Source organism: Diadema antillarum, unplaced genomic scaffold, assembly GCF_040938485.1.
Source record: "Diadema antillarum isolate AM-2024a unplaced genomic scaffold, OU_Dant_1.0 seq00001022_RagTag, whole genome shotgun sequence".
Lineage (NCBI taxonomy): Eukaryota > Metazoa > Echinodermata > Echinoidea > Diadematoida > Diadematidae > Diadema > Diadema antillarum.
The window spans coordinates 815868-829850 of record NW_027271857.1 but is presented as its reverse complement, the minus strand read 5'-3'; the positions used below and the strand labels follow the sequence as shown (position 1 = coordinate 829850).

Genomic DNA, 13983 nt, shown 5'->3' with positions numbered 1-13983 from the left:
TTGATAGTCTCAACCGTGCCAAATTGACAACCGTAATGTGCCTGACTTACCCTTCCGATGCGATTGTTCAACCGCAGATTTTGCAATAAGCAAAGTGTAGATAATCATTCTTAAGTAAAGTCCTCGGCCACAAGAGCGATGGAACTGAGACTGAAGTCTGAAGTAACTTATTTCTACGTCTTGATTATATTGGCATTAATGTTAACTCTAGATGGTCCTTACCAGGGCATTTTTATATCATTATCATTATCATTATTATTATTCAAGTGTGTGTGTGAGTGGGTAGGGCTGGCTGCGGGCCGGGGTCAATGGTACCCCCCCCCCCCCCCCCGCCCCCCGTTTTGACGGGATGGATCTCCAGATTTCGGTTTTGTTTTGTTGGTGTTTTTTTAAAGAGTCAAAAGTGTGTGTGGGGGCGGTTGAAGAAGAGAAGATCATGAGAGTCGTATTCCTCTTATAGCAGTAGTGGGTACTCTGCGATAGACACGAAACATAGCAAGGCGATCGATGTTCTAACGAGAAACTGAGCAGGCTGCTTACCGATTTGGATGCTGGCACATCGGTAGGCGTGGCATGGTCCTGAGCGGGACGCGGGCCCGGCAGCTAGCGGGCCCACACTGCTAGAGAATGTAGGCTGAAGTGTTGACCAATCTGCAGGGATACGCCTACCAGTTACAAACAATGCTGAATCATTTACTTGTTATATACTTTTTAGAAGGATATTAAAGCGACACAAAGTATACACAATATCATGCTGTCATGAATGCTATAATGCTTAAGTTTCCTGTGTCCCTTCATAATGACTTTAGGTAAAGTCGAGCGTTTTTGTCTTATTGTGTAACAAAATAAGATGCATCTTCTCTGACTGTAAAGTTAAAACATTTCCCGTTGATGTTTATACTCGAACATGAGATGACGCCTTTCTAGAATGTCACTGACAGAGACTAAAGGGTGTAATCAATACAACTCAGCTTTAATAATTTACAATAATCATTAGAATCTAGCAAGCCAATAATCGTGCGACTCCTCGAGCTCATTTAAAACACAATATACCAGAACGTGATCTCAAAATATGCTCTGTGATAAGCTGCTTAATGTAAATGACTGCATTGAATTATGCTCATAACATTGCCTCAGTGTATGCAACAGATTATATAGGAGGCATTATTTTTGTTATGGTCTACCCAGCTCAACTAAAGATTGTGTCTGCTCATACACGAAAAGATCTGGAGGGAGGATGACCTAAACACAGTTTCTGACTTGGCTGAGACTAACCCAAGCAGACAGGAAGAAAAAGTCGACGTCTGGATCTTTTCCACCAGGCACCTGTCAGTCTTTACCCCTTCTCCCACGGCGACAGGTAACGAGCACAAAACGAAAGAAAACAAAACCCCTCCTCCTCAAAAATAACAACATTTTGGCTTTGCTCCCCTTTCTCACCTAATAAGCAGTGGGGTTGCCTGGAACCAGGAAGGTGATGATAATTCTTTGTTTGGCGGGAAAGTCAAGAAGGCGAGATTCGAGATCTCGTCTTCTCGATTTGTCGGGTCGAGTCAGGAAAAGACGAAATCGTCATATCTCGTCATCTCGGACCCGACCCTAGAAATCGAGAAAACGAGATCATGATTATGCAGGGATAAGATGTATTACTCACACGCTGTGTGTAAGAGCATAAACATAATATTGGCATTACTGATGTTGATTATTTTTTCTCTTTCTTTATTTTTGTTCACAGTGGTTCGACGTCTTACTACATGAGTGTCTCATTGAAATTTGCCCCTTGCTCAAGAATTGAAATGCGGTTACAAGGATCAACTCTGTCGAGCTAGAGTGAAATGATCAGCGGGGTCCAAGGAATCCACGCGGCTTTATGTTCATGGTACGTTCCAGAAAAGGTAAACATCGTATCGTGAGATGCCATGTCACACGTAGTGCCGGTCATGTAGTCATTTTTCACTTTCATTTTATACTGAAGTGCTCCTTACAACGCTTATATCGTGATTTTGAGGAGATGTTAGGATATACGATCAGCATATCATGATACGTCATGTACTGTATACGTGTGTCACAGCCCAGCTTATGGTCTGTCTGACTGTGGCTCCAGTGAATCAACAGTCTACCACAGGTGTCGTGCTGTGATTGAAGCTAATCTCTGGGCTCGCTATCAGTTGTTTAGGTTGGCTGTGCTTTGCTGTGGACACTTTATGACAAGTGCTCTGTTATTTCATGTCTAATCAAATCTGTTCATATCCTTCCGTTTGTGCCTTTCTGTTGCAGAGTATCACTCGCCCGGAAGTGTCCATATCATGATCACTATCGACCCTGTGCACTTAGCTGAACGTCCCTCAATGCAACGTGAAACAATGAATGCATGCTTGCCATGACTGCAGGTTTATTCTACGCACAGAAAGAGAGGAAAAGTTAGAGTTATACTTGCGTGTATCTCCTAGCAACTGCCACGGAGGCATCACGGCATCACACTTAGTAGAGAGGCTTTTAGTGAGTTCGTAGAGGTTAGATTCACGTAGAATCGTCTAGCAGCCGCCAATCTTTCGTAGACGCCTGTCTGAGGAATGCAAGGTTGATCCTACACAAGCCCCCCGATGTGTTCTGGACAACCGGACCCAAGCAGGCCGGATGATGCGTGTCTCGTCTGACGGAAAACACACACGGCTAGCAACACGTACAGCACAAGTACGTGACGGGTCGTCTGCGAGGTGCCGCCTATTGTTTTAGCGGTCATTTCATGTCGGAAACCCCATAAATGTCGCACTGCCGAACTTGAGGTTTACTTCGAATCCTTGATGTATGATTGTTAACCAGCCAGAGCACGCTTTGGGATAAATTTACTGGAAATATGTTACTTGGACTCATGAACTGGTGTCTTTTAGCCATTTTATACAATCGAAGGCAGCCGCTGAGCACTCTGGCTATCTGCCTAACCTACAGTGCTGTCTGGCATCCGGATCAACGCTGTCATCGGGTTCTGGCCGCCCCATCATTGGGGGAGCTGTGGCGTAGCGACAGAGGTGCTGGTGGTGGTGATTATGGAGATGGAGTTCCGCAAATCCAAAGGGGTGTTCCGCTTTCCTACAATTCACGAGAGGTAAATTGTGTTTTGTTTTCTCACCACCAACAACTGCAACAATAACAATAATGAAAACAATAGTTCTATCTGAATTTTGTTTGGAAAACAAAACATAAACAATGAAATTCTAGCTTACTTACGTTACCCAGCAGAATAAAGATATAACATGAAAACATCCCAAAACTGCTGCAGAATGTTACACGGCTACACTTTGCCCACTACTCTCAAACACATGAAAATTATTGTTTTCATGCACCCTGTAGTTGATCGCCATATTTCCCGATCCCGTAATCTGCAGTCTGGATTCATGGAAGGCAAGGACCCCACGTGAGGTGCAAGAATGATAAAGGTTGAAGCGATGTGACCCAGGATTGACAGTAGACATGTTGTTAGATTCGTGTCTCATCTAAAGAGCCAGCAAAGTCGAGAGAATACCCAGCAGTCAAGCCTTAAAAAAAAACAGTTTATAATTTTGGTCTTTTCACCGTTATGACAGACACTTTTCAAGAGAAAAGATTGTCGAGTATTGATTTACTGTCTGTCCAATAAAACTTTTAAAATCAACTAGGAGTGTACTGGAAAGTGTGAATAAGCTAAATAGTTCGCAGAGTAGTGGCAAGTATAAATGAATATAATGAATCATGTTTACTATTATATAATGGGAAGGAAACAAAACTAACAATGTCTAATGAAACTGATCATAACATGGCTTTACACCACACACGCTCGCACACATACACAATGTATGGAAACGCACACGTCCACGTGTGTATGTTCTGTGTGAAATTTTAGTTTTGTTCACTCCGCTCGTATGATGGATTTATCTTTTATTGTGATTACGAAGAGATCGCCAGCACAATGTCGGAAAGGAAAGAATGACGTTACGTGAGAGACATTCGAGTAAAGCAGCGGGATGAATGAATCAGCTGTTGTTTAGCGGTAAAAGAAATTACATTGTAGTTTTTACTCACGAATGAATATCACTTGCCTGCTTTATCATGGTCTCCAGTGTCACGTGAGCCACGCGACCGGAGTTGATTCTTAATGGGAATGATTTCAGGTAAGGGGTGTGGGGGGGGGGGGGGGGGAGGGGGTGCGACGAAACCACCGAATGCGAATGATTTACCCTCGCAAGCGATCAAGTCCCCCTTCCACACCAGATAATTTTTGCATATTTAGAAGAGAAATTCAATGATCTGGTGCACGATTTGGAAATGTTTCAATCATTTTAGGGACAATGTGAACGTGGTATCTGTCTTCACTGAGTGCACTGAAAATACATGGTCCGAAGGGGAGGGTATGAGAGAGGGTATTCCACTCGAGGAAATTTTTGTAAATAGTATGAGAAATAAAATTCAGCGATCTTTAATGCACACTTTCTTTTGAATATTTTAGAAATTTTCCAATCAAAAAATATAAGATATGAATATCCAGGGACAAAGTTGATAGCTAAATCATGGCATCTGCCACATCTGTTCCGCATGTGCGTCTTTTACACAGTTTTCCAGTGAACTGAGTCTATTCAATGAAGATGGACCGAATATTTCCCATCACATTTTACCTTTTGAACAGGTTCGCTGATTCTAGATCCATCACAATGTTCACAAAATAGAAAAAACACGAATATTACAGTAGGTTTCTCATTGAGCTGCGGACTGCTTGGCGACCTGTTGGCGACTCCAGTCTCCATAGTCGCGGAGATGTATCTGCGACGTCTCCGCGACGTCTCCGCGACGTCTCCACGACGTCTCCACGACGTCGAGAATGTAGCCGATTCTCCGAAGAGAATCGAATATGTTCGATTTTTTTTTTCGGAGACGCTTTCCACTCTCTAGCTGGTCGCGCACACGCATTGGCGACCTACTGGAAACGTCGCGGACACGTCTCCGTGACTGAGAGGACGTCTCGGAGACGTCGCGGCGACGACTCCGCGACTTCTGGACAAATTAATTATCAGCTGATTTGGAGACACTCTGAAGTCGCCGTGGATTCACCTTCTTGGTGCATGAGAGCGCAAGCGACTTTTTGATCTTTCAAGTCGTGGTGATAATGTCTCCTCCAGTTAGATACTCGCTTGAGCTTTGAAAATCGTGGGGAACGCCCCTCCTCCTCCCCCTCCCTCTCTCCCGCAATCGGGGGGGGGGGGGGGAGGGCAAGTAAATATTATATGATATGTGGCATAAGGCTTTCTCTGTTGAAATCTTCTCTGCCGCAGTGGTCTGATTATCAACATCGGCTTGCATATTGGAGACATGCCTGAGTTGAAGTCTTCAACGATTGTTTCATTACCATTGTTATGATTATTAATAAGATTATCTATGTAGGACATACATACAAAATATTTACGGACTATATATGATAGATAGATAGGTTAGGTTCATTTCAATGTAGTAACTCCTTCATTAATAACGAATTATCAGAATTTTTGTGGCTAAATGATCAGCAGATCAAAACACTGATCAATGGTTAGATAGAAACACAAATATAATAGGGCTACATGTATGATAGTGTGCATCGTCACGTTATTCACCGCAGTTTCGGTCCTCCTCTTATGTGTTTTCCTTCAATTTCCTTATCCTGACTTTCCTGAATTGCGCTGAATGCTTGCATCGATTTCTAGTAAATTTCCTCACACATACACTCACACTCACACACAAACACACACAAAAACACACAAACACACACAAACACACTCACAAACACACAAAATGATTGTTTTTATCATAATTATGACGGGAGTTGTCCTATACAGCGAGATGGAATACCTATAGACTTGTGTCATCGTGGTCTGTTCACAAGAAGTACAAAGTGACGTTTTCCTTCCCAAACTCACCATATCATAATGACAATAATATCTTATCCGCCATTTGTGTCCTCTGCAATATTCAACTGACAATAGCACTGTTTCCCCTGAGGGATCTGAACACTACCAGACCGTACTCAATTCTTACACCTGTCTGTCAATAAGGATTATGTGAGTAAAACTTCCTGTCCGTCCAAGGGATGTAGTTAGGGAGTATAGGGTAGAATCTAAATCCATATCAATGTTACAATCAATATTATAAATAATTTTGTTCTATGGAGGGTCATTCTAGATGCTTATGACATGACATGAATACACTAAAATAATTTAAAAAAAAGTAGTTGCTGTATTTTTATCCCCGTGAGCTTGCATGTGCTTACACAACTACATTTGACGAAGGTGTAGGCCTACATGTCAGAAATCAATTTGTTATGGGCTTGAATTAGTTCTATTCGTTGCACATAACGAGAGGATGGCCTTTCCGTTTTTGTTTATTATTAGGTCTACTAACCGTATTCTTTCATTCCTTTTTTTTTAGTTTATGCAATGGGATTGGATTTTTCATCTGCGAAAAAAAAATCTGCGAGAAAAAAGGCAACAAGAACAAAAACGAACCAATGTATCTTCAGTGAACTGCAGCGTGATGTTCTTACTCTTAAAGCATGCAATGTCCCAAGCAATCGATCATGGCGTGGGTACTGTATACGGACATCCTGTATTATCTGCGAAGTGTGTTGATATGTGGCCACGTATTTCCTTCGCACTATGATAAAATATCTGGCGGACAAGACATTTTATAGATAAGTGTTATGCTGTGATGCGACGTGATTGTGTTGTTAGAGATCGAGGCACTGTGAGAAAAGGACTGGAGCAAGGCATGTCTCATGCGGGGTTCATGGCCTCATGCTTCCGTTGTTTCTCTATGTACTCGTCTCTTTACCAGATTGTTTCTATCACCACACTCCCGTTCCCTACAACTGTAGCACGAAGACGTTATGGAATGAACGTTAAGCTAATAGCTCCATGGTAATACGGATACAACCATCAGCTCTCTTGTATTTCGTACTACTGAAGGAAGATGTAGAATGCACGAAATGGGAGTCCAATAATCGTCTTCATAAACCAGGTATAAGAGACTCAAGAGTCCCTATCATATAGTTTCCCGTAAGATCCCACTAGTATCGACCCAGGAATAGCATTTGAATGAGGTGGACTAACACAGAAGTTGGTCTTTTTACCAATGAATAGGCCTAATCCAATCGTTATGAATCCATTATTCGAGTGTTCAATGAAATTAGATTAATCAATTTTCCATTAATCGTGTAAAAAAAAAGACTGATGAAAATTAAATGTTCTGCTATTAAAGTGTTAAAAAATAATGTTATCAATGGTTGAATAACTTTATGATCAGTTGAAACTGGGGTATGATTACTTTTTAAAGTTTAAACGCAATTATGCGCTTGAACGACGGGGATTTTATGTACAAACTATAATGGCAAGTTGTGAGGTGATGACATCATCAGTTCACTCATTTGCATATTCATATCGACTGTTCAAGAAGTCATTGTGAAAATAAGCGAGAATTCACAATTTCATAATTTCCCTAATCTTTATTCGATTTTGATCAAATTTTCGTCGTTATCACGTATGAAATTTCACTCATTCTTATAAGACTCAAGTGTTTGTTAATCCGAAAATGAAATTATAGGTTCGTCATTATTCCAAAGGTTCGGAATTGATCCGAAAACGACACAAGGTTATTCAGAATTTTCGGTAATCCGAAAGTGAAATAAGGTTTGTTATTCCGTCTTATATACGCTTTTAGAAAGGACGTTAGTATTGACTGTAGTTTTAACTGTATTGCAACAACGAAGATTTAGTGATTATTAAAGTTAGATGATTAGGTGGATTTTATTGTGTGACATGAACAGTGCATGTAAATTGCAGAATATAGAGCAATTCCACTCCATGGCTCTGATAAATAGACATAATAGAAAATGTATATCATATTACGTAAAACCGTTGATGAAGTGATTTGCATATTGGGCAAAACGCTATGGAGTTTCAAGTTCACGTTTACTAAATTTAGTGATAAATGTATGATTTTTTCATTGTTTATTGAACAGAATCACACGTGATTAATAACCCGGTACATAAATCATGACGTGTTACACAAGGCGGCGATATGAAATGTAAAAAGAAATAATGATAACCTTTTTAAGCATCAAATTCGAATCTCCACTTTCAAAAATATTTGTTTATTTAGCTCTCTTCTAGGCTGAATAGAAATCTAGATTCTTGTTAGGCTTTAGCTGAGATTTGAAGCCAATAACAACATAGATTTTGCTTAGTTAGAAGTTGCAAATATAGATGTGATATTTCAATAGCAGAAATACGTAAACTGAAAAATTGTAGACGATGATGAAAATGCAATAGACGATGATGGCTGGCTATATACTTGTGTAGTTCCTCATATACCTCTGTAATGTCTGTCTCAATTCTCTTTGTTGTGATGTTCGTTCATTCAACAACCACTTGTGGCGAAATAACACCATTTCTGTAGGCAGTCTTGCTTTTAATACATAACTCTTAATGACGTGTTCTTATTTTACTTTGCAATCCTGATGTGGAGATACAAAGTTGACATGAAAGGATTGAAACGCATTCAGCGAAGAGAATCACGACCATTTTCTTGTCCATTGAGAGATTAGGCGGAAATACGGAGGGTGATGGAACCATGGACCTACTAGGTCCATGATGGAACACATGTGGAGACGGTTATGAACCTCCCACGTAGAAAATATTGGAAAGACAAACGTCAACAAACATCGTCTCGTACATTTTGCACTTTTGTCATTTTAGTTGAAGCCTGTGTCTGTAGCCTCATTTCAGAATCTTGACTTACACAAACTCTTATACGGTCGTGATGGTATTCCTCAAGCAAAAACGTCGGAAATTTACGTATACTGAAGGTCTGAGAGCAGAATGAAACTTTTCGAACTTTTTTTTTTTTGGAATTTTACATCATTGGTCAAAATTGATAACTCGAATGTATTACTATTCTCTGAGCGATGCTGACGGAGTCCTCTTTTTTTCTAGTTTTTGTTTCTAAATGCTCTTTAACGAGTAGGGGTAAAAATATAAAGTCTTTGAATAAGACTATTGTCCTTGAGTGATGGCTGTGTGAGGACAGTGTCGGGTGACGTCAATTACGTTTAACGAAGAGTGACACGTTGCTATCAAAAGGGAATGTCTCCTTGCTTGTGGAAGTAGTCTCATTTGTCAGACGTCCATTTCGCACGAAAAACGATGTTTATGTCACACACACACACACACACACACACACATACATATCTATATAGGCCTATATCATATAAGTTCGGAGGTCAGATCACGGAGATGTATTGTAAAATATGCCACAAAGCAACGTATGCATTGTCACTACGTCAATGACAACGACAAAATAGCAATTCAGTTCAAGAAGTTTAGTATAGTATCTCTAAAGCTGACAATGTGATAGTGGTAAAAAATAAGTGTAGTCATGATAATTGGAGTGCTGCTAATGATTATGATAATATTGATAATACATCACATGATATTTGTATACATGATGCGCCACTTCAATAATGCTCAAAGGGGGATCCCGACCACTTACACAGTAAGTGTTGTCTGAATCGAAAGAGTAAATTTTTACCAGCATAACCGGACTAAAAGTGAGGAACTTGTGAAATTTTAAAGATTCGCTAGTTTTTGCAGAACAGTTGTCGAACATTTGATATGAATATGCAAATGAAATAGGTGATGAAGTCAACACCTTATAAATGTATAATTTTCCACCCATCGTGTACCAAAAGCGATTCAGTGGAATATAGAGACTGTGCATTTGGTACAAAATGTATGTCTCTGGTTTGGGTTCATTTTCTCACTAAATGCATGGGGCTACAACTTACATAGTTGAGATGGGGATTCATATTTTAACTTTAGATAATTAGAAACCACTTATGAAATATGAAAGGACATACAATTCTAAGAAGAATTCAAAGTTCATTTTGTGAAAATCGGTTTTGAAGTGGCTGAGGAAACAAAGTAAAATAAACTGGTCCTAATGATAGGTAGGTCCCACGTTATATTACTATAAGAACCTCATTGTTTTTGGATATCTCATTCATTTCAAAACCAATTTTCATCAAATAGGATCTAAACTTTGAATTCCTCGTAGAAATGTATGCTCTTTCATATGTCATAAGAGGTTTCTCATTATCTCAAAAAAATTAAGTTGGAAACTTGAAGCCCCATCTCAACCAAAACCATACCGTTCCTTTTAAAGGGATGGTATTTTGGGCTTCATTCAAATACACGATACGACTCACTCTCTGTAAAGAAGGGCAAAAAGGTGAAGCTGTTACGTGGGAGAGCAAAAAGGACGCTAGAAATGCGTCGACGAAGGGCAAAGAGCTTCCTAATTAACCCTGCGTGAACTGCCACGCCTCTCCCTTTCTCTCTCTTCTTAGTACCTAAACGCGATGGATCCTAAAGCGGCACAAATAGCACACCTACAGATTGAGGCTTATGAAAACATCTCCTTGGCAATAACGTAAAGTCATGGTGTGTAATGTTTTAAAGGCTGCTGTAACAAAACAATCTTACTTAATATTGGATGACGTCATTGGTAATGACGTCATTCCTTCCGAACAATTGTCCAAGGCTTGATAAATGACGAAGTTCAGCGGAGTGTTTCGATACTTGTTCTTGGCCCATTCATCGATTCAGAATAGAATAGAGAGAAATCACTCACGGTCGAAGGAAAGAAGTCATTGAACTTTGACTAAAAATTGCATTTCGCCTGACGCTGCATGTCTATATATATAGGTCCACTCTGTTGGAACTTGATGTGTTGGAACGGGTGCACAAAATATATAATTATACAATTGTTTACAAAAAAAGAAGAAGAAGTGAATATGGTGCAAGGTCATGGTCTTAAATTACCAGTGACCACTTCTGTTAGCCATCAGATGGAACATGATATGTTGGAACGGGTGCACAAAATATATAATTATACAATTATTTACACACAAAAAAGTGAATATGGTGCAAGGTCAAGGTCTTAAATTTCCAGTGACCACTTCAGTCAGCCATGTACAATGTACAAATTATAATTGGTAGGTTAGAATTGAACGGAATTACTTGTATGAAAATGATGGTGGTGATATGTCGATGGACAAAGGTAAATTGTACTTTGGTTAAAAATTTCATCGCCATAACTTCAGCTGGTAATGTCCAATGGTGATATCATTAAAAAAATAAACCACTAGTAACTTGAAATAACAGGCGGTCAAGAATTCAAGGTCAAAAGTAATCAAATGTTACAGTTCTAAATCTATATTTCTAGCCATAACTTCCCCTGGAAAGTCCAGCGATAATGAATTTTGGTGTCATGGCTACAAATTATTTTAGAAATATAAACCCTTTGGCTATGCACAATCGTTTAAACGAAATCCTAGAGGTCAGTAATTGACTTTATATGAGCTTTACCAGAATGTACATAAGGCACATATTGTAAGCCTACTTTTTGGAGAATAAGGATGCGTGAGAAAACAAACGCAATATTTACAGTCGATGGCGCGCTGCAATCATTATGCTCAAATTTAAAAGTAAACGCATCTTGATCTTTGGCCGTTACAAAGGAACAGAATATGTCAGGATTATTAAAAACTCTTTGATTGGTCAAAAACAGGGGTGAAACAGATAACCATTTTGGCATATTTAGTAATAAATCGAAATAGTGAAGAAGTGAACCAAGGCAGTTTTCGATGTCGTAGTGTTACATCATTATCTATCCTCCGAAGATCATGCATTTGTCGTCAGACCGCTCACTGTCCTGGATGGAGAGATAAAAGTGTAGCTACTATCTTTTCATCGTGGTTGAACCCGATGCTTAGAATGAGGGTATGACTTCGTGAAATGCCAGTAAGTAATATAACCTGCATTCACATCATATGTGAGCACACTGTAATTGTTTTTTTTTTCCATAGAGAGCCAGTGAGATTTAATTTCGTCATTGTGTGGAAAAGCCTTAGGTGACACTCAATCAAGTTCCATCTCATTTAGGATTGTACTTTATCTCTATCGGGTAATATGCAACGAAATGTTCAAGAAGCAAGATGTTACGTCAAGCGATAGCAATAATTGAAGTGATTTTTTTTTTGTGGTTGATCACGTCTTGTTTTTTCTTCACTTTGTCCTACTCATTTACAAATCATGTTTTCACTGCCGTTCTTGAATTTGTTGGTGAGTAGGTCATGGCTGATTAAGATCAAAAACTGCAAAGCATATATTAAGCGGTCAGGCAACAATGACCGACATATTATAGGTCTACGCCATGCATTGGAGATAACCCCTTGTTGTACAGGCCAACCATGTCTCATAGAATGTAAAAGCAATAATTTGAGGACAATATTTATATCAGGAGAGGCCAATGCACATTTCAGTCTTCTTGTGACAGTATAAGAATATAAAGGCCAACAATATATTAGAAGAAGTTCGCTCTTATGTGAGTATATGGCATGCCTGCCAATGTATACCGTCACACGACTTTGTAGTTGTCAGAAGAAAAATGTGCTGTGAAGCTAATGAAGTCATTGATACTAATGAAATTACTGGAATGCTAAATATTTTCAGTAGTAATGAGATCACTTCAGTTGAAAATTCTTACCGTCTATTATGCTAAGAATTTCCTGAATTGAAAGACTATTATTTTCATAGGGAAATTGAAGGGTCATTATAACGTTTGAAGTCGAAAGTGAATTTCCTTTTCAGTCTTTAAGTTAACTGTGATAAATGGGGTAAGATCAAACAAAATATAATGGTATCTTATTCATTCATCAAAATATGACATGCCATGATTTGAGTACATGCATGTCACATGGAGGCTTGTGAGATGATAATCATCTCTTCTAGTTTACAAAATTCGATAATGATGGATGAGACCGACCCAAACTATTCGGGAACATCTGAAACTTGAATATCGCGCGTCTTTCTTATTCTTTGTACACTTCTTCAGAAGCTCATGTTCGTTTGATTTCATTCCATTCTGTGCGTAGATGAGATGATATGCACTTAGGCCCCAAATCATTGTGTAACTGCTATCAAGTTCGGGGGGGGGGGGGGGTGGCATTTCATGAAGCGTTTTGGTCGGATATTTTTCTGACAAACTGTTACAAGCTATCGAAATCCTTGCATCTGATTGGCTGAGAGCAAATTTGTCCGACAACTTTGTCGGACAAAATGCTCCACGAAATGACCCCCTGAAAATCGCCCGAAACCGAGAGCCCACACAAACGTGACAAACGTGGACATCACTTTCACGCACACTATACGCACTCACACACACGCACTCACACACTATATGCCACACATTGATACCATACACTGGCTTGATCTTGTCTGTTCGATGTGGAATGTAGCAGAGAATTTTGAAGCATTTATTGTACGCTTCAAAGGTCACAAAAAGGAGTGGTTTACCTGGAAAGGTTCAGATAGAAATTTCCTACGTTCAAAACTACAGGAAATTGCTATTTATGTGCATAATAATTATTGGTTAGATTACTAACTTATAATTTGAAGGTTCAATATGTGGGTTTTCCATGTGTAGATGGGGTTAGTAAGCTACAATCGAACATTTGTACTGCGCATCTCACTATTAATTAAAATGTAAACATGCCTGGAGTTTACTCCGCCATGTGATTAGTGGAAATTATTTTCTTAACATGACAATTTACCTAGAAAATTTAACGGCTGTATGTGTTATCTTTCCCTGTGGATTTTCTCCTTACTGAATATTGTCGTTACTATTGGTGAAGATTTAGAAAGAGTGGTTCAAGAAGATTATTTGTATACTAGTGTACAGAATTAAAAGAAAAAAACACCTGCAAATTATTTTGATTAAAACAATTTTCATCATCTTTGCACATGTCCTACTTTATGAAATAACGTGTCTCTTATGACTTAATTTTGAAAGCCACATTGTGAAAACGAAGGTCTGTGTGAGGTCATGCCTGTATGTAGGTAAAAAGCAGTGAGAAAGAAAGGTATA

At 39.2% G+C, this 13983-nt stretch overlaps 1 protein-coding gene across 1 annotated transcript in view; it reads left to right on the top strand.

Moving 5' to 3' along the window:
* The window catches only part of LOC139742826 (ADAMTS-like protein 2), a 45208-nt gene that overhangs the window by 4005 nt on the left and 27220 nt on the right, over positions 1 to 13983 (top strand). Inside the window, exons 2-3 of the mRNA XM_071653343.1 lie at positions 1736 to 1879; positions 2278 to 3106. Coding sequence (XP_071509444.1) covers positions 2858 to 3106 — 249 coding nt within the window. The 5' untranslated portion in view covers positions 1736 to 1879; positions 2278 to 2857. The remainder of the gene's footprint in view (positions 1 to 1735; positions 1880 to 2277; positions 3107 to 13983) is intronic.